Consider the following 27,111-nt stretch of genomic DNA (forward strand, 5'->3'; position numbering starts at 1 on the left):
TAATACACTTGCAGTGGAGATTTTTTTCAGTCATCCCACAGTCCCTAGTTCATCAGTAGGCTTCTGCCTCTGCAACTGGTCTCCTTATTCAAAGGAATGAGAGACTTGATGAAAGCAACTTGTTTCTGTTATTTGTTTTTTTTCTTTCTAGTAAAGTAAAGCAACAGAAGTCAGCAACTCTAAATGAAACTGAGATATGTGCAAATGGTTTAGGAAAACAACACCAAAAAAAAAAAAAGAAAAGCAAATCATGGAAGTCAGGTTTTCTTAATCACCAGGAAGCCATAGGTCCATGTGTGAGTGTTGATTGATCTCAGTAAATAGACTCTCATCTGTAAGAGTTTACCTCTTACTGAAATGCCACCACAAAATGCAGACAGGCTATTTGCTTATTTCCTGCACTTCTTGCTCCTGCTCCAAGCATTGCATGTCCTGCAGGCTGTGGTGATTTCCAGCAGTTGTAAAGCTTGAGTTGCACTGCTGTGATATGGCAGCCAGCTCCTTAGCCTGCTTTGCCGCAGCAGTATCTAGACACCCATGCTTGGTCTGTATGCCAGGTTATAAGTGCTTTAGAAATGGGAATATACTGGTCAATGCAGTTTCATTGGTTTACATGGTGACTGGAAGACAGCCATTATTTATATATGGGGTTGATATAATTAGACAACCATCTAGAGCTATTTTTTTTGGCTGGTGCCTTTGTTTTCTTAAAATGCAGAATAAGGAATGCATTAAAATGTACTGCTTTATTACTGTAAGCTGTATATATTTGTTTTTCCTTGTAAGAAGTGCCAAACCCAGATGAGTAAAAAAAACAAAACAGAGGGTTGTTGTAAAGGGCAGGCACTTGGTAGAGAATGCACCCAGGTGTGAGTGAAGGCAGGAGCCACAAGTGCACTCCAGGTGAGGGCGTCTGCCAGTCTCAGGTGAGCAAAGGCTTCCTACTGCAAACTGAAACCAGCAGAAACCAGGAAACAAAAAGAAATATTCAGTCAAGCTGTCCACGTCAGAGACTACTGAGGAAACTGGCAGTTCAGCTTGGCTAATGATTACCAAGACAGACTTTGCCTACATTAACTGCTGATCATATGACCAGACCCCACCTGAGCTAAGAAAACACCCATCCCAAGCAGTAGGAGTTGAGAAGCCTCTCTTGCTTAGGTGTTCTGACATTAGTGTTTTGCTGTAGCAGAAGAGGCTCCACACTTTCCCATTGTTCCCAGAGCTCAGCCCAGCACAGCTGTTGTGTTGCTTTCCTGTTCCAAAAAGGAAGTGAGAAATTTCCTCCACGTTTGTGCTGGCACTTGAACGCTCAGGTTTCACTCCCTAACCGGGAGTTGCCTGTAATGAGCTCTCAGTGGGGTTTGGAGAGGAGCTTCCAGCTGTGCCAAGAGTTGTTTCATTTTGTGCCAAAGGAGGAGGGGGAGAAGAAATCTGCAAAAAGGTGAAATGTTGATGGTGCAAAAACTGGTCTAAGGGTCTTACAGCTGGGAAAAGCAAAAGAAAAGCAGAAGCAGAGGAAGGAACAAGAAACCAGGATGGGAAACTTTTGCCAGAAGCACTGCCCCTGTTTGGAACCTTACATCCCCTGCTTATTCTTGAGGACAAACGATGAGCAGGATGACAAAGTGGGCCAAGTCTTCGCCAACCTTGCTGTGGTAAGGCCTGACTTCCAAGCAGCACAGAAAGACCTAGAGCATAAGATAAAAGAGAAACCTTTACCTCCACTGCCTGGCCAGCATCTAGCGAACATTTGCACCTTTGTGGCACTGTTTGACTACGACGCTCGCACTGAGGAGGACTTGAGCTTTCGAGCTGGGGATAAGCTGGAAGTGCTGAATGCATCCCACGAGGGCTGGTGGTATGCTAGGCTCCTCCTGCCAACGGGGTCAGTCTGTCCTGGACGCAAGCTCGAGGGCTACATCCCTGCTAACTACATAGCTGCTGACCAGAGCATTGAAGCTGAGCCGTGAGTAACCCACGTAATGTGCACTGCAGACTGTTTTCCGTTATGTTAAATGGGTTTGGGACAGGAAGTTACAGCCTTTTCCCTTGCTGAGTAGTGCCCTGCCACACTCAACCTCCGGTGATTCCAGTGGTGGTAGTTGGCATGTGGAAGGAAAAGACACCGTGGTCACAAGAAAATAAATTACAAAAGGCAGAATATGGAGGGTTTTTATTTTGGTTAAAATAATTTCCCTTTCTGATATACCCTAATCACTTGCTTAAGAACCATCTGGGAAGATCAGTGCGCTTTGCTACTGTGGTAGTTCATTATTTTTATTCGTGTAACAGTAAGTGTGTGTTGGATGCTACACAGAGGGTGAAAATGTATGACTCCTGCCCTGAACAGCGTTCAGCCTAACAAGCTGCAAAGTTACCAATTAATCAGAGTTACAGGAAGCTACCTTTACACTTTTCAATCATCTTACAAATGATGGGTGAGTCTCTAACAGATAAGTTTCTTATGGTTTCTTCTACATTATTTGCTTCTTCTTTGGTTGTAAATGTCTACTCTCTGGACAAACTTAACTGGAGGAAGTACTGCAGGGGGCAAAAGAGTAGATTTAGCAATGGAGTACAAATGGAAGTTGTTAAACTTTCACTGAATTTAATTACACATCCCATGTTTTTCTGCCCTTTCAAAACATGCTCAATCTTATTTAATATTCTGATATAGAGCAGAAATCACAAGGGATCAGTCACTCGGCTCCCTAGTGAGGATGAGTAAGGTCTGAGTCAGCCTGGGCTTCACAGTTACTTCTGCATGTTGCAGTCAGAGGCAGCATTTGCTGAAATTTATCTGACTTCAGTTCCAGAGGTATGTTTTGGCAAAAATTATCAGTGGGTAAAGAAACAGCAGAAAAGGCATTCATTATTAGTCTCAGAATTAATGTTGTCTTTAGAGGGGTGATGTTGCAGCTTTTCAGTTAAATCTCATCTGGACCTGAAACATCATCTCTGACCTGATCAGCCCACTGTATTGCCAAGGGCTAGAAAATTTGGCTCAGAGATGATTATGCTAGTCTTTTATCATCTGTAGAATTTGTGCTAGAGGCATTTTAGGGCAGCTATAGGATTCTTCTCTAACATGAAGACTTTAATTTCCAGAGTCTGACCAGCTGTTTCTATATTTCTGTATTCAGCCAGACAACACTTTCAATGGTTATGCTCAAAAAAATTCTTCCAATCACAGAAATTAATCTGGAGGGAAGGCATTTTCTGAATCACTAGAGAAATGGTGGTAGGCTCTAATTCAGCTCAGTTTGGCCTTTGCTCCCTTTCTAGAGCTAGCTTTATTAGAAGTCATCTAGGATTTCTTCATGCTGTTAATACTTAGAAAGTAATTTTGCTCAGTTATAAAACAATGTCTCAGCTCTTAAGGTCCTTCTTATATTTCTATACCTATAGCTTCAAATACAAAGTTAAGTTTGCCAAAGTGTGTTGTTGTGTAACCTCCGTTTTTTTACTTGTTACTGAAAATTTTTTTTTTTTACTCTTCTTATATACTTTTCTCTCTTTAGTAATAAAGACTAAATTACAGCAAAACATTCTTCTTTATCGATTGGTAGAATACTGGAGAGGAAAAAATGGAGAGCTTTTACAGCTCTCGGAGTAATTTCTCAAAGATCAGTTTTTAATTTCACAGCAAGACTAATCTGGCTAAACATATTGTCTTTTCTCAGATTTCTTAATAAGTTAGTTGGCTTTAACAATCTTCATATATATACAAGACTGTTTGCTGTCAGCCCACACACATACAGCCATAGACTTACTCAGGTTAGGAGGGGCCTCCGAAGGACATTCGAACCAGTCATCCCAACTCATACCTGACCAAAATAAATATAGACTGTTTGCTTTGTTGAGCATTTCCAGTTGAGGTTTTCATTCTCACGGTGAGGATTTTTTTACCTTATATCAAAATGTACTATCCCTTGCTACAATTTCCTCCAAGAATTCCCTTTCACCCACCCCCTGTATTTCACACCTCTGTTATCCTAACGAAAGAGTAAGAGCAAGAGTAATGTTGGTTTAAAGAACTAACCTTTGTTTTCCCTAAAGTAAAGATTGCAAGTAGCAAAAGAAGTTGTTCTAGTGCCCCTTTAATTAAAATTCAGTGTTTTAATCATACTCTCTGCCCAAACTTAAGTTTGTCTTGTCTCGTATTTCCATTTTGATTTTAATTCCCATTGGTGTTTGCCAGTTGTTCATGGACATGATATAGACATTTGTGGAAACAGGCAAAGTTTCTAATGCATCCTTGCATCCTGTACAGCAGTCCTTTATGGTTCCAGCACAGAACTGACAAAGAATGGAAGACTTACAATCTCATGCTCACCTGCCAAAATGCATATGTACCATATACTTGCAGTGTATTGTTTATGCTTTGCAATATTTGCCAGGCACAGCTGGCAAATCAACCATCTTGACCTCATCAAATGCACATTTTGTAGCACCAGACAGCTACTGTATGTCTGCAGAGACAACATGAATTTTAGCTTTTTTCTAGACTGCATCTTCAACTTAATAGACCAAGACAAACTGGCTATACTGTTCTGAGAAACAGACTTGATTCATGGTGTAACTCTTAGGAAGCTTGTGAAGAAAACCAAACTGACCATATTTTTTAGCAGCTAATTTCAGCATGTTTGTGTAGAAACTATTAACAAAATTACATTCCAATGTATGCATGGCTACTCCATAAATTCACTTGAACAAAGGGATGAAGGAAGGAAATGTTGTATAGTGACTGAGAGATGATAGGACCACTCTGTAAGTTTAGCCAATATATGCTTGAAAGCTTCATGCAGAGCAGCAACATTTCTTTTACTAATCATTTCAGTTTTGCCTGTGATATTCAAGATTTTTAACAACAAAATATTATCTGGTCCTCTCTTATCAACATTTTGACATGGTCTTTATTATAGAGAAATTAGAGATCAGATAGTCCATCTGGTCTGTGTTGTCCATTCTGGCAAAGAATAATGCTGTCATTGCTTGTTCTTAGCAAGTGCTGCAGCAGACCAGTTTGTCTCCTTGCTGAAGTATGTGTGAGTTTTTATCAGGGAGAAAAGCTTTTTCTTAACTTTTCCTTGGTAAGAAAGAGAATGAAGTAAAGTAAGAAAGAATGTGAGAAACTTCCTTAGATAACAGATTTTCTTCCTGGAAGTCTCTGACTCTGCCCAATGTGACTGAAGTAGTGCTGATAAGGTGGATCAATAACTGGATGAAAGGGCAAAAATGATGTGCAATATCTCCAGTCTGGGGAAAACAAAACATAAACACTATTCATATCAAAGGGAATTTTCAAGTATCCATGGCTATCAGAATGCTCAAGCAGAACTGAAAAAGAATGAGATTTCTTTACTGTGTTGCTCTCCTCAGACCAACAGTTATTGGTAGAAATTGTATGCTAAAATTGCTGGGTCACTTTTTTATATTAAATTTTGCTGATATATTTATATAATAGGACTAACTTATGGCAAAAGTCAAACACTTCTTATTTGTGCATGATATCTTGTTAAAAAAAGTTTATTTTGCTTCCTTCCTGTGGCTTGAGCTATCCCTTCCTGGTTGAATGACTTGGATGAAATCAGTAACAATCTGTGTGAATAGATAAGGTAAAATCCATGGCTTGGGTCCTGCCTGCTGCAGCATTGCAGTCCAAATGTGCTGCATAAGAGTAATTACATCCAAGAAGTGCACACCTGCTACCATGAAGTCTGTTTTGGACAGACTGGGGAAACAAGGCCCTTCATTTTTACCTTTACCAGTAAAGCATTTTTTTATTGCTGATCTCTTCTAGCACCTGCAGTACTCCTTATACCAGCAACAACCTGTCAGGTGGGGGGATTGTGAAGGAGCTGTGCCTAGTGCTTCTTGAGACAGATGTGTTCTCCTGGCCCCACTTGCAGTAGGTGGGACAAGGCAGTCAGGGAGTGGAAGCATTCAACCGTAGTCACATACTGAACTTTCTCTTCATAAGCAAATAACAAAAACTTTATTTTAAATACTATCTGACCAAAACCAGACACAATGCTAATGATAAATTAGCAACTGTAAGAGCACTTGGTGTTTTCTTCTCTCTGCATCACAGGCAGCAGTCAAAACCACGAGCCAGACAGATTTTTCATTTCTAAGGTAGTTCAAGGGAGGTTGTATCTGCTGCATCCCATGAATTTGGAATACTCTTCTTTCTGTTTCTAGACACATAAGATTTAGAAAAAGGAAAACAAAAAAGGCAATTGGAGATACAATCACATAATTTAACTTGCACATCCAGCAAAGGATGATCAGAAAGAACAATTTGACTAACACCAAAATCAGAATTAAAAGATAAATTTCCTTGGCAAAGAATATGACCTTCCTGTCTCTGTGCTCTTTCTGTGCCTGTTGTTCTGCACTACAAACAGGAACCATAGTAACACATTCACCTGCCCTTGTTTTATTACTGCCAATTGTTTAAACTAAACAAGAAAATGACAGAGGGCAAATTGTTGTGAACAAAAAATACAGCCCAGCTGTATTTTAATGAAGCAAAAATAAAAGAAAACACCTCACTGTTGCAGTGACACAAATTCTTTTTTTTCTAGAGGAGGGGTAGAGTGTACTTAGAGAGGGCTCTTGCCTGCCATCCTGATGGACCTGTTGGCTATTTATTGAAAGTCAGCTTACAACCATAAAATCACAGAATCATTGAGGTTGAAGGAGACCTCTAAAATCATTGAGGGCAATTGTTAATCCAGCACTGCTGTGTTCACCGATAAACACCAAGTGCCACATCCGCATGCCTTTTGAACCCTTCCAGGCATGGTGAGTCCACCAGTTTCTCAGACAGCTTGTTCCAATGTTTGACAACCCTTTCCCTGAAGAAATTTTTTCTAACATCCAATCTAAGCCTTCCATTGCACAACTTCTCCTCTTGTCCTGTCACTTGTTATCTGGAAGAGACCAACCCCCACCTCACTACAACCTCCTTTCAGGTAGTTGTAGTGATGCCTTAAGCCCCTAATGCTTTTTTATTTTTCTATTTTTCTACCTTATAAGTTTTATAGGTAATAGAAATAGACTTTAGAAACCCTTTCTCCCTCCTCCCTGTAGCACCCCTCAGTTTATACATTCCCTAATCCTCTCACCCTATCCCCATATCTAGTAGAAAATGTTTAGTCTTTTAGTCAAGGCAGGCCTGTCTTGTTTGGAGAACGCTTGTATCTTGGCCTAAACCGCAGGACAGAGTCAAAGAACTGGGTCACCCTGCTCTCTGTACGCTGAAGATGATGAAGATGATGAACAGGGGGTCCCAAAAAGCACCCCAGACCCAATTCCGAGAGGCGGGCCAGGGGGTGGACCAGGCCAAAAGTTAGAGGATGGACACACTTGAGATTGGCCAAATATTGCTATAAATGTAACATCTCGGGCACAGCCCGGTGCGCGCTGTGTAACATCTATTGCCTTGGCATAATTAAACCCTTTCTTATCTCACCCCAGCTTACGGCTCCTGAATTTTTTTCGTAGCACCAGCTGAGCAGGCATCAGTAGAGAGAAATAATTTCCCCCCGAGCCTCCTTTTCTCCAGACTAAACAACCCCAGCTTCCTCACCTGCTTCTTCTCCTTGTGCTCCAGACCCTTCCCCAGCTACATTGCTCTTCTCTGGACATGCTCCACCACCTCGATGTCTTTCTTGTAGTGAGGGGCCCAGAACTGAACACAGGAATAGAGGTGTGGCCTCACTAGTGCTGAGTACAGGGGAACAGTCACTGTCCTAGTCCTTCTGGCTGCACTATTTCTGATGCAAGCCAGGATGCCATTGACCATCACTCATTCCATATGTTCATGCAACACTATTGACACAAGATTGCTGTGCTGAGGGAAGTAAATTCATACAAATTCCTAGTAGATTAGGTCAAATAAGATCATAGCAATTACTTTTAACTTTTGTTAGTTTTAGAAACATTTCTTATGTCTTATAAGAAATCTTGTAAGATTTCGTATGTAGGTATTTCCTACCTGGTGGAAACCGAGCCCCAGACCTAATCAATGAAACCTCACCAGTCAATTCCACAATGAGCTTTTTAAACAACTCTTTGAAAGCACAAGTGACTTGTAGGTTATTTTTGTCAATTTCCATAATTTCTTCACCTTCTGTGAACTGACTCATCTTTAACTATTTCATACATTAACTGAATCCGAGTTACTGTAATAATAATGGCCCATCTTCGCGAACGAAGATTTGGGGAAAGGTCTTTTTACCTTTCCAGCCTGCGCAATGGATTTTTTAGGTGAGACACAGCCTGCGCTGAACTGAGCCCACCCTTTAATCCTAAGGTTCATCTGCCGGGGCCAAGCAAGCTTGGACAATGGCAGTGAGGTCCTCAGGACGTAGGTTTGTTTAGAGTGTCCTTCTCATAGATGGATGGCCACACAGGGCTAACGACCTCCATCAGGCCAGGAGACCGGGGAATCGAACCCGTGGTCGCAGCAGTGAAAGTCCTGCATGCTAACCACTAGGCCACCAGGGGTCTCCTGAGTTACTGTATATGAACAGTAAAGTGTTCCCTGGACTGACTTGTTTCAGACTTTTTGCAAAGTCTTATGGGGTTTCATTGGTTCATGTGGGTCATTTTTCAAAGTGATATTTACAGTCAAAATGTTTAGAGGCTTTCTAAAAAGTGAAGTTTTAGATTCTATTGAATATCTCAGAAAACTGGAGGTGATCTACTGTGGTTTCTGTGTACTCCTTCTCTCTTGCTCTCCTAGTTCCCCTCTCTGTTACAGTACAAACTCCTGAGGACACCAACAGAATTAGCATTAACCTTTGTACTGAAATAAACTTGTAAAAACTGTTCATTGCTAACAGACTACAAAAAGTACTAGCAGGTTGTTCACATATTCTTGGAACCTGTTAAGTACAAAAGTTATTCTTATATATTTTTTTGGTAGAAATGGTCTCTTTATTGCCAACATACATATTTATTATAAAACACTGGAAAGGCTGTATGTGAAATTGCATCCTTTATTTCAATTGATATACTTTTTGTGTGGTTTTTATGTGTGCATACTTGTGTACACACACACAACATAAAGTTTATAAGACTAATATTTTTAAGATCATGCAGCACAGCCCTGTGCGACGAGTTATGTATTGGAAACCTAGGTCATACTTTTGATGCTTTTTGACCTTATGTTAACAGTATCTAAAGTACTCAACATTTAAAACTACCATGTGTGTTGCAGAGTGTCTCTCTTGAATTTAAATGATTGAATACTGCAAGAAGACCATGAATTTAATCACTTCTTCAACTGTGGTTCAGCACTCCAGTGCTCTCTTCAAGCACATCTCAAACTTTGACTTAATTTCTGCTCATTTCTTAAATATTCAAAGAGTACAGTGAAAGCAAAAGGAAATGGTTTACAGAACTGTGAAATGTCAGTTTTTGTCAAGTACCAACACTATTTAAACATCCATTTGTATACCTGTGTTCAGAAAGGTGGAAGGAATTATGACATTGTAGATGAGCAGTTCATGCAAAGTTGTCTAATTTGGGTCACCTGTTATCTGGCAATGTGGTTTTCTAAAGTATACAACTTTATCTGAGAAATTAAGAAATTCCCTCCTACCTTGTCTTTGTTTGAAATTAGTGTTAGCATTATATATTATAATCATTAAATACTAGTTTCCATTACCCTGTTTTGAAAGATTTAGCAATGAATCATATGAAGACCAGAAACAATATCCTTAAAACCTATGCTGCAAACATAGCCATTTAGCATTTCCTACAGCTTGGTGAAACCCCAGTGGTTTTTACAATGCTTTTTAGGGAAAAAATAGAGAAAGACATGTACTGGTAGTATATAACTCAGTAGTCCTGTTTAGTGATTTGTTTTTTTTTTCAGAGCCAGTAGGAATAAGTATAATGCATGCTAGCATAGATTAGTTGATTTTGAGTAATGTTGTTGGCAAAAACATTCACCAGGTATTGTATAAAGTTTCCTCAATAGTTGTCTTTGATAGCTCTCTGTGCAGGACAATACAGAGCTGTGCAGAGCTGAGTGATCTCTGAGCAGGTTTAGAACTGAGAAATAGTAACCAACAGTTCACCCGGGCTAAGAAGTCCTAAAGACGGGCTGATTTTAAACCAAGTCAGGTATCTGTGTGAAGAATTATTTTGTAACATGTGAAAAGCACTGTTGGTTATAGAAGACTTTCTTTGTGTAGGGTCCTATCTGTACTGAAGAGATTAAGTCATAAAAACATAAGAGGTACCCTACAAGGTCAATCCAATAGCCCACTCTAGCCCCATTTCTCTGTTTCAGAAAGGATTTTGTGAAAAGTGCACAAGCTCATCTACTTTCTTTGGTCTCTTACGTTTGTACTTCACCAAAGGCTGAAACTGTTGTATAAGCAATGTCACAGAGTACATCACTGTCATGTCTAATTACAGACCTATTCTCAAGTCTGTTTAGCAAAACCATAGGTGCTGACACTGCACAATTCTTTATTTCTGTTGGTGGGCAAAGACCAAACTATTAGGACAAAAAACAAAAACCAAATCCCACAAAATACCCTCTCCTCTCTGCTGAAAGTTTTATATTCCTAAACAAGTGTTCGGGTTTTTTTTTTCTAGATTGTTGATTGTTTAGTCATAAGTGATGCAAAAAAGGACACACTTAAATAGTCACAACAAGAAATGGTAGCACTGCGTAGGTCCCCATGACATTCAGGGACTGGTCCTTTACAGACCACACCTATCTGCCCCATCTGCACTAATGCACCAGAGTCAGCTGGGCTGCAGGCATCCATGACTTTACCCTCACAGGTTTACCCATTACTTAATTTTGCTTCCTACCAAAGATGCAGTACTAAACTTAGGATGTGAACTGTTACTATCCTGCAGGATGTTATAATACATCCTATTATGTTCTAACATGAGGCTATAGCAGATCTTGCAAACATTATGATATTGAGCAGCCTTCCAGTAGCGTAGTTTAGACAACACAAAATTTGCCTGCAGTTTAGTAGAGAAAACAGTTTAGTAGAGAAAATATGATTAATCAGATTTGTATGTTTTTCTGTAGTATAATGTTTTGAGTTTTCTCAAGTTATGTAAGCAAAGTATGCATAGTAGAGAAAGAATATAATTTATTAGGTGATATTTAAAGGAAGACAAAATGTTATTTATTTATTACTCTATGTAAGAGGAAAATACAATTTTCAGTTATTTTTAAATAGTACTATATGGGATATATTTGAAGGCCCTTCTTGTGTTAGAACTTTAAGAGATTAAACTTCTCTAGTTAATAAGTTTATCCTTCATCAGAATTTTCTTAAATGTTGACATTCAGGTTTTCACCTTATAACTTTGTAAAGAAAACCATAAGTGTTGTAAGAAATTAGAATGGAAATCTACATCTTTGCAGTTTTCAGTTCTCCAAACATGCCTAGAATTCCTCTGGAAATAGCTATTCAGGAGATCAAACAAAATATTGATCATGAAGGTATTCCTTTTCTTTGTCACTTAAACCACATAGAAATACATACTTTTTTTCCGTGCTAGTACACTAATCTTAGCAAATGAAAACTGGAAGAACAAAGCAGTGAATTAAATAATAATCAATGGCTCCATAAAGGATTGCACTAATTGACATTTTCAATACTTCTATGCAGAATATTTTATTATATTTTACCTTATAAATTTATCTGCAGTAATATTGGTAAGGATTTTTTCCTAGCTCTCTCTCACTAATGCAGATATATTTCTAGTTTACTTAATAATATTCTTCTGTATTTATAGCACAAACAATTTTGCAGCGCACTTTTTCAAACCTCACTGCAAAAGAAGATAAAAAAAAATCTAAAACTCACATGTGGGAATGAATATGTAACATGAATTTCAGAAATTATGAGAAATCACCAACCTCAATTTTCCTTTTGAAATTACTGATCTTTTCATTTAGTGGAAGTCTCTGTAAAGAAATATGGACAGAGTTTTTGCTCCTCTAAGGGTATGTAGTGAAAGGAATCATACACAAGAACATGCAGAGAGAAAACCTGTGGGGCACATGAGGAGGGAGGTGGTGATGAGAACAAGCCTGTTCAGTTGCTCTCACAGAGAAGGGTATGCAGTGTGGGAATGTTTCTTTTTCAGGATTATTTGAGCACCTTGCCAATAAGGAAAGGGAGGGAGACAAACACGCAGACACCAAACCTGACCAGTTTATGTTGACAAAGACAATAATCAAAAATAAACTCAGTCACACTAGTTGATGACCTATCAAGAAAAAACAGGCAAATCAGACTATGCAACAAATAAGGATGTAAACCTGGGGGTCCAGGATGTTGCAGAGGAGTCTGCGTGGCTCTGTCAAGTGATGAAACAAGGTTTAGGGAAAAGGGATCAGGAAGGAAAAAAGTGAGGGGTAGACTCTCTGCCCCATGTTGAGTGCTGCAAGGACTGAGTGCAAGCTACTGGGGGGACTGGTGAGACTACTAGACCAGCAACTGGAGTCAGAGCTGGGGTGTAGGTGTCTCTGGTCTGTGGTGTCAGCTGCTGGAGCAGGTGGGGTCTTGGTGCCAGATGCTGAGGGTGAGTGGGGGTTTTGACTACCAGCCACTGGGTTGCGTCTTGAAAAGAGGTGCTGGGGAGACTGGTGTGTGTGAGGCGAGTGTGGCTATGAGGGGCTGGGATTGGGGGAGGGGTTTTGGATAAAGAGATGGGCTGCACTGGTTGTTCGAGGGGAGATCTGCAAGTGTTCATGTTCTTGTGAATCTAGAGAGTGAGTGTGTGTATGTGTGCATGTGTGCGCATTATCACCAGTGATCTTCTGCCTGTGCCAGTGAAGAGGAGGAGTCTGGCTTATGAAGAGATCTGCTCTGCCACCAGTGTCCTGGGCAGGCAAAGGGGTTTTTTTGCTCTTGAGTGTTTCTGTATTATTTCTATACTGAGGTGAGTTTCCCTGTGAGAATAGAAAATAATTTCTCTGGAATGATTTTCTCAAGAAAATCAATTGAGTGCTTTTGGAAGCTGTAATGGTTTAAGTGAATGTATGATTGAAAATTTTCTTGTCTATTTGAGTTTCCCTTAATGTTAAATCAATTCTTGTTATTTGTGTTCTCTGTACCCTATTAACAATAAGGCTACCTCAAGGTTTCCACTTTGTTCCTCAATTGTTATGAATAGCAGAGTTATTGCCTCTTTTATAGTATATTATGTCAGTATTTCAGTATTTTTGTTCATGTTTGTGTTAACAAATGCATACAGGTACTACTAGCATTGATGCAAGATTTTACAGTGCTATTTGGAAGACTACACACCAGAAATAGGCTCTCCAGAACACATTTTAAGTTTGGATTTTTTAAAGAGGTGATTATGTGGCTATATTTCACACCTAAAGTCCCAAAGACAACGGTAGCCTTTCATTGACTTCAAATACAAGCTGTTGTTTAAGAACAAGCTTTAAATGCAATGGGACCCTTATCCAGGTACCAAAACCACTAGAGGAAACAAACTTTGATAATTGACTTTAGGCTTTTAAATTGGAGAAATACCAGGGACTTGTGCAAATAAAACACCATAAAAAAAGTATTATGTTATCACTTTAATCTGCTGTTTATTTTCTCATATAGAAATACTTCAGAACATATTAAATAATACAGCATGCAGATGACCAATATTGTGGATAATGAATATAAATATTAAAATCAGTTACACAACAGCGAAGCAGGGACTCACAAGATGAGATCAATTTATGGATATTTCCGCTAATTAACTCTATCAGACTGTGATTTCATTGCTGCTTTATTATCTTTTGTTCCTATTGTGCAGTGAACCTAGTATTGGGTGGGCTATGTTAATTAACAGAGCTCATGCACTTGGCTTTGTAATACCATAGAGAAATAGTCACTTCCAGGCACCGCAAAGTGCAAGAGTAGCCAAAGGAACAATGGTTTGTCATCCTGCAGCAGACTCAGAGCAAATCCATGTCCGTGTTTGCAGCACAGTCAGCTGCTATTATCAACTGTTGGAAAATTAATGGAGTAGTATGCATAATCCCTTACAACAGAAACAGATGACGGTACGATTATGACCTACTGAAGTCATTATTGTAAAGGTTTATACACAATGTGTCACAGATTTTTAGACTAATGGACAAGTAATATTTGTGTTTGCGTTTACAAGACAGTAAATTTGAACAGTGAGTAAATTGGTTTAAACCCACCACAAGGGTAGGAATTTCCTCTTACAGTCCAGAACAATTTTCCCTTATCTAAACAATCTCAAGGAGTTACTGTAAAAGGCTGTGAAGCCCTGGCAGCCCTTTCTTTTTGGCAGTGCTTAGTATTTTGAACAAAAACAATGGGTAACACGAAACAAAGATATTTTTTAGACCAAAACAGACTTTGTAGGCTCGGAGTCCTTTTTGACACCTGTTGCCCTCTTCTCATGAGATAGTAATCTCCTTCAGTTTCTTCAGCTGGGTTCTCCCAGTGATTTGTAAATGCAACTTGGGTCTCCTTTTGGGTCTCAGATACACACCAGGTCAGTCTTCCAGGGTGGGTGGGTGTTTCACATTTGCTACGGCTACTTTGCGGTCATTGGGATTGTGTGGAGTAAGCTACTGTTATAGTTAAGTTGTCAGTGAGTAGTAAAGTTGAAACCATCTTTTTTTGAAGTCACTATGCAATGTAAGTGTGGTGAATCTGGTCCCTCAGTCTAGAACTATAAAGATTTTTTTCTGGCAGTAACCTGCAATTTCCCATCTTGATGAAAAGAAATGGTAGCAAAGATTCTGCCTAATTTTGGTGGTAGCTCATAGACATTCAGTTCCCAAAATATTACCTGTTTTGACAGTGGTATGTTCTCCATATTTAAGCATCTATGCACGCTGTACATTCCAGCAAGATAGTGACTGTAATATATTAGAGACATAGGTTTAAATTGCCTCATTTTAACTAAAGATCCCCTTCTACATGGATGAATGTATCACTTGTATTCTAGTGCTCACATTCATTATCAAATTAAATTGGAAAGAGAGAAAGGAAAAACGTCTCCCTTCTCCTGGAAGAAAGAAACAGTGAGTTTTCTCAAGAGCCCTTCATTTTAGCTCCGTATGAAATCAAAATGTTCCATGAAATAAGGTGAAGCTTACTACTTGGTGTATCTTGCTGTCAGATAACTTAATAATTTCTGAACAAAATTAAAAAAAACCCAAAACTTACGTTTTCTTGGAACCTCCATTTGAAAATAGAAACAAAATAACCTTTAAATTTCAAAATTATTCAAATTGAGTACTTTCACAAATTAAGCTATAATTTTTTTTTAGAAAATATATGGAGAAGTGTAACAATTTTCATTCCCTTTTTTTGCTTCTATGTCTCTTATCTCCTCTTAAATTCTGTCATCTCACCAATAAAACTTCTCTCAAGTCTAACATAAATTTAGCGTTTATGGAAAAACACCAACCAGTCAGCTATAATCTGCTGACAAGAACACTAGCAAAATATTATCGAAAAACCAAGATCGAAATGGGATCTGTTATTTTCCAAAACTGTATATTTCACACTGTAATGGTTATTCAAAGAAAAATCACACTGTTGGTCTCAAAGTATGGAAAATACAGTGAAACTATAGACATCCACTTTCAAACATACAGACAGATTTTTAAAAACATACATAACATAAACCAGTGCTGCTCTGTTGCTTTGAGAGATTTCTGCTGCTAACATAGATAGAAATGAGCCTTCTAATTTTTCACAATTATTCACATGTTCTATGTTTTTCTCAGTGGAAAGAAAAACAAACTTATTTCACCCACTGTCATTGTGAAAAGACTGAGAAGCTCAAAGTCCTGCATATGATGCACACAAGATAGTCTTCATTTTAGTTTGTGATAAGTTATTCAACAACAAGGAGCTGAGTAATATACATGACTCAGATCTTTACAAAGCAAATTTATTGTAGTTGCCAAAGGTTAAGTGTGCTGCCTGACTTAACCATTCCTGAAAACCTGAATTTCTAGTTTCACTTGGAGGAAACTAGATTGTGATTATGGTAAATAAGTAATCAGGAGTGAGCTGTGTCACTATACATATACAATTAAAACTATTCTTTATTTTAAGTCCAAGTCAGTTACTTTCGGCAGTGTGTTAGGATTTCAGATAGTTTACTTATGCAGATAGAGAAGGCTGTTGTTACCTAAACATTTAACAACTTCCCCTGACTCACTTTTTGCTGATGGTACTTTGGTGAATGAGGTTTAAAGCAGTGATATCTGGACAATAAATATGTGATGAAAGTTAATATTAAAGTATTGTCTTGACAAGTACAAAAAATAAGTGGTGTAATGAACTAAGAAAGGGAAAGCGAAAAGAACTGTATAGCACAATCCTCACAGTGAGAGTTAGTCTGTGAAACTGGTTTAAGAGAGATTCTGTGAAATTTTTCCCCAAGTAGGGCTGAAATAGCTACCAAAAGCACATGCCCTGTGGGAGCAGGGTAAGAAAAACTCAGCATTTTCTGAGCAGTGCAGCAGCTCAGGCAGCAGCAGGTTATAGCCCTCAGGCACTCAATGCAGTCCTCAGCTTGGTCTTGTCTTTATTTTCTCATTGTTGCCTATTAACTCTGGTTTTCTCTCTTCACTCCATCCATCCACATACATATCCTATGGTCCTCTCAGCTTTGAATTTTTACTGTCCTGGTTTCTCCCTTCCTCCTTGTGTTTCCTATCCATTCCTTTATCATTAGTTTTAAATTCCTTCCTCCTAAATTTTGTGCTTGTTCAGTATCTGATAAAAAATGACGATGAGAGACAGTGAGCATTCAAAATGATCCCAGGCTTGCCTGTAGAAGGAGGTAAGGAGGAAGGGCTCTGTTTCCAAAGGACCTGAAACGCAATCTTAGGTTTTCTAGCCTCTGCACAATGAAAATCTACAAGCCCTAGAGTAATCCCTAACTTTTCACTATGTAGATTCTTGTGCCATATCTGAGAAGGCTTGTGTTTTTGAAAATGCTCATGAAAGGAATCTTGCTTGCAAGTGTTCATCTTCATGGTTTAGTGTGACTACAGATTTTGTTTCTTCTTTTTTTTTTTCTTTCAAAAGCTGTCATCAGGTTCACTGTAGACTATAAAGGGAAAATTGAAGCAGCCAGCACTCATCTCCCACGCTCTCCTTCATGCATGCAGCTCATCATTTGTAAAGCACATCTGTTTCTTAACTATGTTGTATCTGGAAGGCTTTCATCTTTGCAGTAATATTTCCTAATTTCTTGAAATATCAGCTCTTGAAGAAATGCTATTACTTCATTAGTCTTATAATTAAGACAGCCTAATATTTTCTACCAGAAGAGCTTGTTTAGTTGCTTTTTCCAGGCTTTACCTGATTGGGTATGAATTTTCCAGGGACATACCAGGCACAGGCTGCCTCTTTCTCTCCCTGAAAGCAAAAAACATGGCTCGGAACTATACAAGAAATCCTTTGTGCGTGTAATTTGGAGAAGTAGGAGAGATTGATATTTAGGAAGGGAGATTGCTGTACTAAAAACGTGTGCTTTTCTGCTATCTAAGAAAACTTTGTTTTAAACAAACCAAGGCTTTGGAAGTACAACTACACTTTATATGTGATAACCAAACATATTCATTAGAATTTGACAGCTGCATTCTATATTTTTGATATTTTGGAAAAACCCAGCAAGTGCTTGGAGCCTTCCTCTCAGCATAGGGAGGACTTGCTGGTGGTTCCCTTGGTAACTTCTGCCCCTGCTTCTGCACTCTTCTACTCACAGCAGACTGCAAACCTGTTATGGATTAAAAGCTGGTTCAGCAGCCCTTTGTCCTACATGGATGACAGTAGTGAAGAGCAGTGCACACAAGCCTGTTCAAGTTTCCATGTGCTGAGTAAGGGCACAGTATGGTCATATGATGAAAATTGAATAAGACCCTGGAGGATCTCCCTATCTCTTCAGCTTTCCATGCATCTCCCCTTGTCTCCTCTGGCACAGAAGTTAGCGCCTATTGCTGTCCGAATAAATTACTACATACTGTACATCATTAAATTCCCTGAAAGATAGGCCCTGAACTTTTCAAGCTGGACATCCAAAATTAGTGGAAAATGTTTGTAATAGTTTCTTATTGCCTGGGCTGTTTCTCCACTGCAGAAAAATTTTATAATCAGAAGTGCCACAAAAAGAATTTAACGAATGTTTGTAAAGCATTGGGATATTACAGTCATGAACACTATAATAGAGGATGTTAGGAAATAAACCATTTATGTAATTTTGTAACTGGCATTGAGACCAGAGGCTAAACAATGTACAGCAAATAAACTCTATCTACACAATGACAAAATGAAATAGAGGGTAACTATTAATTGAACAGCATTTGTATTAACACTGTAGGAAGCACTGGATATGACCATGTAATTAAAGATGGTATCATCCTGGATTTTCCTGAAAAAGGCTGAGTGGATGCCTTGAAAACAATATTAATATTGTCATCTCCTAACTTTGGAGTTCTTGAGTTTGCAGTTACAGCTTTCTATGACAGTAGATTTTGAGGCATTTAAAATGTAAACTTCATGTACTGCTGTAGCTTTTCTTTATTTGTTTTAGCTATTGCACAAGCTTTTTGCATTCCAGAAGAAAGTGGGATATAGGTTGTTTCAGTATATATAGTATTTTTTTTTGTCCTCACCCAACTCTTTTACTCTAATTGCAGTCATTTTTTGCTCTTCTCAGTCCAAGAAACCCCTTCTTCTCAGCCTAGTACTACAGACGCAGTTAACGCGCTCCAGTTAATCTTCTGGAGGGCCAGCTAACCTGTTTGTCATTGACATTTGTTCTATAATTGGGACTTCTTGTTGAGAACCACAGGAAACTCAACAAACCCTCTCAGCTGCTGACATTTAGCAGTCTCATGAGATGTACCCTAACATGAGAATGTAAATCCCAGTTGAAAGCACTTACGAAAAATGAGACGCAAGATGCCTGTAATGCCACAAAGTGCTGATCCAGGGATAGGATCATGCTGTCTAATTTAACATCTTCAGTCATTTTTGAAAATAAATTTCATGTGACTGATTTTCTGCTATTTATTCTGTTGTGCCTCCAAGCTGTTTCTCAGCATTTTTTCTCCTCTTTCCTCCCTCTTCATTCCTATAGTAATGATCATGACTTCTATATGTGGCTGTACCTTACTGCTGACTCAGCCCTCAGGATTTTCCCTTTTAATTGAACATTCACAAAATTAAGAGTATGTCAGAGACCTCTGCTTCTAGCCTCATCTTACCTCTGGTGTCCTGCAGCTTGCATGAGAAACTGAAATAATCCCCCCTTATCCCATTTACAGCTAGTTATTAAAGCAAATTCAGTGACTTCAGATATGACATTGTGGAGTTGATTCTGATTTTACTCCTGTACATATTAAATCTAAGTAATGGTAGAGGATAAAATGGGAAGCTGTGCTCTGGTGAGCCCTAATGGAAATGGATGAAACAGTCAGAACTTCTACATCATTTTCTCTGTTGGTCTTCAGTGTAGACAACAAAAAAGCAGTGAGAGATCTGCTGAAATTTCCAAGAAAGTCGAAGATTGTAGCTGTTACTTCAGAGCTGGTGTTTAGCTTGGTCGTGAGGATCTTACCCACACCCCAAAAGGGGATGCACGCAGAGTCCTTAATCATGAATTTAGAGTGTCTGTTGAAGTACAATGGCAAAGAAGCTGCTCTAGGAAAGACTTGTGTCCCAAGAAGTGTTTTGTCAGGCCCGTGACTGGGGCCTGCTTTGTCTAAGGTTTAGCAAACACCTTGTCTTAGAGTCGGGATTTAGCATTTTAGGGATTTAGGAGATACCAAGCAGACAGCTCGAGTGTAGGGAGGTGAGGGGTCTGCAAAATGACTGTCCAAGGAATGGCAAGCTGCCAAAAGATATTTCCCCAGAGAGCTTTTTCATCTGGAGCATGGTGGGGAATACTTTTTTTGGGTTTAACTTTGAGTGTTGAATAGAGTTAATTTCAGGATCGAAAAAGAGCCTATAGTTCCCAAATTAGTTGAGATCTTCTGTTAAATCTTCAGTCTCTGCCTCAAATGAGTGTATTGCACTGGTTTGATCCGAAGGGGATGTTGAATTAATGAGAGGGAACAGAGGGAAGAAAACTCATTTTGCATAATCTTATTTTTGGATGAGGATATTTGTGGGTTTTGGTTTTTCCACTGGACATTTGTCCTCTTATAGGTGTGTTGCCATGCACTGGAAAGACTACCACTGGTATAGCATTGGAGAACTTTACCTCCACCTCTTTCTTTGCTTTAGTAATTGGCTTTAGTAAGTTAGTGGCTTTGTGGCATGTGATAGCCCTTGACCCACTCTTCTACTTTCCAATGTAAAAATTTCTGCCATATCTTCCTGCTATAAGAAGAAAAGTGCAAAAGTAGAAGTGACTATTTTTATTTTAGTGGATTTTTATGTAGCAAGGCTCAGAGAGACAAAAAGCAGAGGCAGCTAAATGTGGCTTTGACATGTAGATGGAGATCAGCAGTGCATTGCACCCTGGCGGACAGAAGGCTTCTGAGCAAAGGTGGTGATGGAGCCAGGTAACACTATCAACTTCTGTTGAACTCACGACTCTATTTTAATTCAAAATGGACTGAATGCATAGGCAGGAGTGAGTGTAAGGTAACATGGTTGTTACTCTTGCGAACTGTCCTGTGTGGGGCTAAGGACTGGACTCAATGATCCCTGTGGGTCACTTCTAACTCAGCATATTCTGTGATGCTGTGATTCTATGACCTCAGTTACTTAAAAAAATTGCCCTTCTAATATGACCACCAGCATTCCAGCTTCCTTTGCTGGAAGAAGGTCTTAGCAGTGATACTGTCACAGTCTGGGAACATGCCATGAGAAAACCTGCTGTGATCCATGATGATAATCCTGTGATCAAAAACTGCTAGTGGAATTGATGGCCAATAGAGATATGATTCCTATGCTCTCAATAACACAACCAACCTCACTGGTATTCCAATACTGAGCATCACCTGCAACAAGGAGTGTGTTTGTTATGGACCCAAAATCCTCCTATACATGGTGACAGAGATGTGACCTGGAAGTACCCTGAAGTTTTTAATGAAGGGATTCCTGATAGCTATGAATGATGGTGGAAACAAGGGATTTTGAGGAAGCTGCTAGAAACAATTCCCAAAAAGCAGATCTGGCATGGTATATTGAAAAGGGAGTTAGGGTGTTGAATGCAGTGTTGACCAAGAAAACATGTTCCTGGATCTCACTGATAGAAGCTGTGCTAGGCAGACAGTTCCTGCTAAAAATAGAAAATTATGCCTAATTCTGAGTGCACTTATTTGTGCCATGCCTGGTAATCTACTGATCCTGCACTGAGTGATCTGGCTGCAGGCTGAAGTTCAGAGTGATACAGTGTATGAATTGCTAATTCAAACTGCTCTGGGACTGTCTGGTGCCAACAGAGCGCATTGAAGTCAGAAAAAGTGCTGGCTACTTAACTTCTGCAGTGGATAGTGCTTCATTTTTAGTTCTATTTTTCCAAATGCTCTGTTTCAAAACCATCATCTGTCTTTGAGCTATAAAACACAAATAGATTTACTAAGGATTGGGTGTTATTTTGGTCTGACCTTCCTATCCCGCAGAGAGACAATTCATGATGAGCAATTACCTTGATTCATTATTGTTTTTTAAAGCATTTTTCCCTCTAAGATACACACTTTTGGATGAAGTAAAGCCTTTTGAAGCATAAATTCAGTTGCTAGAAATTGAAATAAGCTCTTCACACTTTAAGAAAGGAATTTAAACTTCCATAGTACTTTAAATTCAGATGTGCTTTTGTTAAAAAAGAAAGTAAGTAACAAATTAAATTATTTGCTTTGAAGTTAAGGGATTGTTTTTTCACAATAGTATTGCTTTTGGTACTCTATCATTATTATTGTTAACTTATTTCAATGGCTTTGAACTAAGAATCAGATATTTGAGTGCTATTAAAAGTAATTTTCCCTATATTTTTCTGAAACATTTTAATCAGATCATATAAAGTCAGGCAAATGAGGTAATATACAATATGTGTCCACTTTTCACTCTCCATAATAACTGCTTCAGTTACACTTACCATCTCAAGTACTGTTGCTCTAATTATCTCATTTTGCAAGTAAGGATCTTTTTAAACTGCTAATTTATCTGGAGTCAGAACCTACATATTATATATCCTCCATATAAACTTTAATTTCATATTGATTCAATGAAGTTTTTCCAACCAAATAAAAATAAGCATATAATTTGAAATGTTTTGAAGTCAAAGAAACAGATACTTGTGCCTAAATATGATATACTTATGTGTTATTTTCCAAAATCATGACCTATATCATAGACATGACTTTACATACACAGCATAATACTATTTTAATTTGTATTTCCCAAATAAACCAACAAATTCCCCTTATTGCATGTTGATGGAGGGGCATAAACATAAGGTATACAGGCCAATGTGGTCAGCCATATGTTCAATTTATTATTTTATTAAGTCAGCTTTTATATAGTTTAGTTTGTTTGGGGCACATGCTTACAACAAGGTGATTGGATAGCTCAGTCTGTACACGCGTCTCATGTCTCCAGTTCATTGGACCTGATGTTCTGTCCACGTGATCTGAAGTCATACTTGGAATGTAGAGGCTTTCATAATTAGGGACTTCCTGAAATCTGCAGGTGCACTCCTATCTACACTTTCTCAAGGCTTTCTTGCTCTAAACATACTATGTTCTCAAACCTTATAATTAGACACACAGTTAACAAGTATAAACATTGCATATTTTCACACAGTCTATAAGCACAAACATTACAGCTTACAGCTTCTAGTCATGTCAAGCAAGGCCTACAGAAATGCAATGGAAATTGTTCACAATTTGAATCCTGCAACAATTGCATACACTGTATTTTTGCTCATGTTTTCAGCACTAGTAATTTGAGTTACTAACAGCGTATGTTCAAATGTTGAGTTATGTAAAGACTATATTTTGAATGTCCCTAAAATTCAACTTTGCTAATAATGGATAGGAAGGTCTTTTGAGTACAAAATTAAATTCTTTTGAAAAGATGTTCTCTTCTTAACCCATGAAACCCCCAAAATTAAACACTTCTTTTTATACATTCTTATGAGTGAATGAATACTACTAAGTGATATCTTATAGTTCAAGGAGAAAAATATTTGTGGTTTGTTTTTTTTTTCAGATCATATAGTTTGTTAGTTTTCAGACGTTACTCCCAGAGCAGGTATATTTAGAAATTTCAGAGACATTCTAATTCAGCTTTTAGGGTAGACAGGTTTTCCTTGGGACTGGAATAGAGTTGAACTTGTACTCTGTCCTCTTATTCCTTTGACAAGAACCTCAGTCAAGGATTTGAATACTTATTGATTACTTAGTTTTCTACAGTCTAAATAATGAATTAATTAAATTAATTGGTTAAATTAATGAACACATTTGACTAATTAAAATTACCACTAACACATTCCAGCTTTCTAATGAGATTACTTTCCTGCCAAATATGTCCAAATCATCTTAAAGTCAGAGGACAGGAATAAGGTCGGGAATATCTGTCTTTCGTTTTCTTTTATTAGCAAAGCATATTCAGTGTGGGTTAGTGCCGTCTGTATTTCCCTCTTCTTATTTCCTCTTTATTAATACAAAACCATTTATCAGTTCTCATGCTTGCTCAGCCAAGATGTCACCCAACATTCTCATTTATTTCCACCATTCCTCTTGATGATTACAAGCCTTGCAGGTACTAAAGTAGTCTGTTGATGACTCCTTCAGTACTTTTCACAGTAATTGACAAAGCAAGTAGTTAACTGAATAGGCAACTTACTTGTGGTGCGATACACTGATTTATACTTAAAGTTTGCATAATAGGTTTAGCTATGATACTTATTTATCACCATTTACTTCAAATAAGGGGTGGAGCTAATCTTGGAAAAAGCTTTGCATGTTTGTTGGAAGGAAGCTGAATGCTGTCTCAGTAGAAAATGCTGACTCATCTCTGTCTTATTTACATTTAATTTAAACTCAGTGCAAAACAGCAAAAGAGCTACCTTCAGAGAAGGAAACTAAAACCATTACTTGAACAAGCCTTTGTGAACTACAGGTTTTAGTGAGAGAGGAAAAATATGTTTTAAAAGGCATAGATAGGAGGAGATTTTCACAAAACATGGATGTTGAGATGTTTGCAGTGACGTGAGGGACATATTGGTTTTGTTTGTCAAACAGCAGTAGAGCTGAAAAATTACCAGTAACTTATTTGTGGCAGTGGAATAGAAAAGGCTGCAGGGTGATTTACGCCTTGGAACCTGAGAGCCCTTTTGCAGTTTCAGAGATCTTTTGGCTTTTAAGATGTCGGGATGTTAGCACATACCTGCACCTCTACATAGTTCAAGTGGCATCAATGGACTTGGTATCAATTTCTGCTACTGTAGCCTTGGCAAAATTTCTTGGTGATTTTTTTCTGGGACAAAACCAGTCTGTTACTTCTGAATGCTTTTTCGCTCGAAATCAGTAAGACCTTCCATTAGCAGTAAAATCCAGATTTCACTCAAATGTGTAAGCAATATTTTCTAGCAATAATTTGTGGTGTAGTTCTGACTGTTTTTTTCCCCCCCTACTATTGATATTTAATTAGCATAGCACAGATTATCTCATAGTAAATGTGTAGCATGTTTATAAAAGCTAAGCTGTCTTCCTGGTATGTTTCCCTGAATGGTAAAATTAATGGTTTTTATTTGTTCAGATGGTTCTTTGGCCCAACCAAACGAGCAGATGCCGAGAGACAACTGTCATACCCTGGAAACCAGGCAGGAGCCTTCCTAATCCGAGAAAGTGAAAGTCTAAAAGGGGAATACTCACTCTCAGGTATATCCTAGTTTTTCATCTGAAGCAATGTTTTAAAAATTTCTTGGGTGATCTGGGCTTTTTCATTTTTGAGAACCATAAACTGTGGTCATGAAAATGAAATTAAGTTTGTAACAATATTTATTTCCTGGGAGATATCTAAAGAAAACTTGGCAAGAGTAGTTTGAGTTTATATTTTATAGACTTTGTTTATCAATATGCTCAGAACAGAAATTAACTTTTTTATTTTTAGTACTTCCAGTGTTCCAGCTGCCTTAAAATAGATAGTATTTTCACAATCAAAGCACAAAAATATACATTGCAGTTGTACCCTACTGTTCTGATTAGCACAAAAAATAAAAATAAAAGCATGTTGGCAGACATCTGCTGTTTAAGAAAAAGAGATTTCTCCTAGAGCTCACACTTAGGTTCATATTTATTTGTTTTCAGGGATAAAATCATAGATCTTCAAAGCTGTACTTTAGAATCAGTCATGTTTCATTGACAAGTGTGTTGTAAATATCAGTAAAAAATTAGATTTACGATGATGATGCATTTTGAAATTTATTTAAGTCCTTTATTTGAATCTGAGAGATTGTCTAATAAGGATACTTACTTGTTAATAATTTTACTCACTCACATATAAGTACATCATCTTTTTTCATGCTGTAGATTTTTGCCATTTTAAATAGTAAATGTGATTGTTCATTAGTTGTTTTCTGTGAACGTTTTCCATCAAACTTGTCATACAACTATGAGTCCAAGAGCATAGAGTTGTCCCTGAGGCAATGAAGATCTACATCCAAGCTACCTAATGTGCTCTACCTATATTAATTTCAAACACCCGCAAAGACTCTTGATGTTTGTGAATAAACCATAAATGTAGAATTATGTCAGTAAAATGAGAGGCACCCTATGCATAACCAGATTATTTCATAATGACTCCTCTTTTGCCTGGATACTTGTGTCATTCAAGTGTTCTGAACATTACACAGAAACACAGCTTAATGAACTTTTGACACATTCTTGCTTTCTCTTTCCCACTTATAAGGAAAGGGGATATACCTGCAACATCTTGTGGTAATGGAAGGATTGCTTTTCATTGCCAAGACAAAGAAATGTGGAGTGAAAGACAGGGAATTTTATGAAATAAATGTGATATTTACAGTTCTGGGAGAGTTGACTCCATAGTTTTCAGTTTACCCTCAAGGAAGTTGGTTCTTGGCATAAAGTGCTGAAAGGAAAACTACCATCAGTGAGGAATCAGACCGCTCCTCAGCTGTGACAGAATTGACCCCTGTGCATGCACACTTTCATCCAAGGACTGTATTATAGCCAAAGACCTTGCAAAATGCTTTCTCTTCGTGTGCCAACTTATTGATGTGGTTCCAGTTTCCTTCAAGTTTTCTTCATCAGTGAACTGATTTCATCCAAGGGCTGGGCTAGACCAGTAACAGTGTGGTGTTATGCAGGGAAGGACAAATAGACCTGTATCTTTTTAATGCTGGCACTTGAATATATGACACTTTACTAAAAATCAATGAAAAATCTTCAGTTTTTGCATCTAGGAGTGGAAATGCAATTTCTTTTTATTATTCTCCACCTACAGATGTCTAGGAAAGGTTCAAAATCTTAATTATTTATCCTGCATCCTAATCACTTCTCTAACAGGAAGGCAGCAGTACTTTAGTTAAACTATGAGATACTCCAGAGAAAAATCCAAGACAATGAAGATAAATATTAGGCCAGCATTTGTGGTAGGATGAGATTATATTTTGATGCTGTTGTTTAATTTTTTCCATACAGATTTTGGATAGAAAGTTTATTCTATCTGATTTAGTATATTTGATTAAATTATAAAAGCCTGTGGTAGTCATTTTTCAGGTTTCTGTATAAGCTTATTCAGGAACAGGAGATTTGATGATGACTGATAGCAGCAAGATATGAAACCATCAGTGTGGATTTCTTTCTTACATTCTAAAGCAAATGATGAAGAGGTTTGTGTTGTGGAAAGTATTAATTGGAAAGAAGGTTTTTTAGTTCACCAGATGCTATGGAGAAGGCAGTTTTCCTGCATCTCTCCTCTTTGTGCCATCAGAAGGAATTATGAGACTGAAGTTGAAGCAGAAGGATAGCTTCTATCTCCATGGTAGCTGATACACTGACAGGGGAGAACTCAAAACCTGGTGTTTTGGAATATGCCCTAATTTCTGTTTCCATTT

General features: G+C 38.1%; 1 protein-coding gene across 1 annotated transcript in view; it reads left to right on the plus strand.

The window, feature by feature from the left end:
• Positions 1-1,114: 1,114 nt before the first annotated feature.
• The window catches only part of FRK (fyn related Src family tyrosine kinase), a 50,638-nt gene continuing 24,641 nt past the window's right edge, over positions 1,115-27,111 (plus strand). Inside the window, exons 1-2 of the mRNA XM_027692819.1 lie at positions 1,115-1,969; positions 24,789-24,910. Of these exons, the coding sequence (XP_027548620.1) occupies positions 1,539-1,969; positions 24,789-24,910 (553 nt within the window). The 5' untranslated portion in view covers positions 1,115-1,538. The remainder of the gene's footprint in view (positions 1,970-24,788; positions 24,911-27,111) is intronic.

The sequence above is a fragment of the Neopelma chrysocephalum genome, unplaced genomic scaffold (assembly GCF_003984885.1).
Source record: "Neopelma chrysocephalum unplaced genomic scaffold, ASM398488v2 Primary Assembly neopelma1_23, whole genome shotgun sequence".
NCBI classification, from domain to species: domain Eukaryota; kingdom Metazoa; phylum Chordata; class Aves; order Passeriformes; family Pipridae; genus Neopelma; species Neopelma chrysocephalum.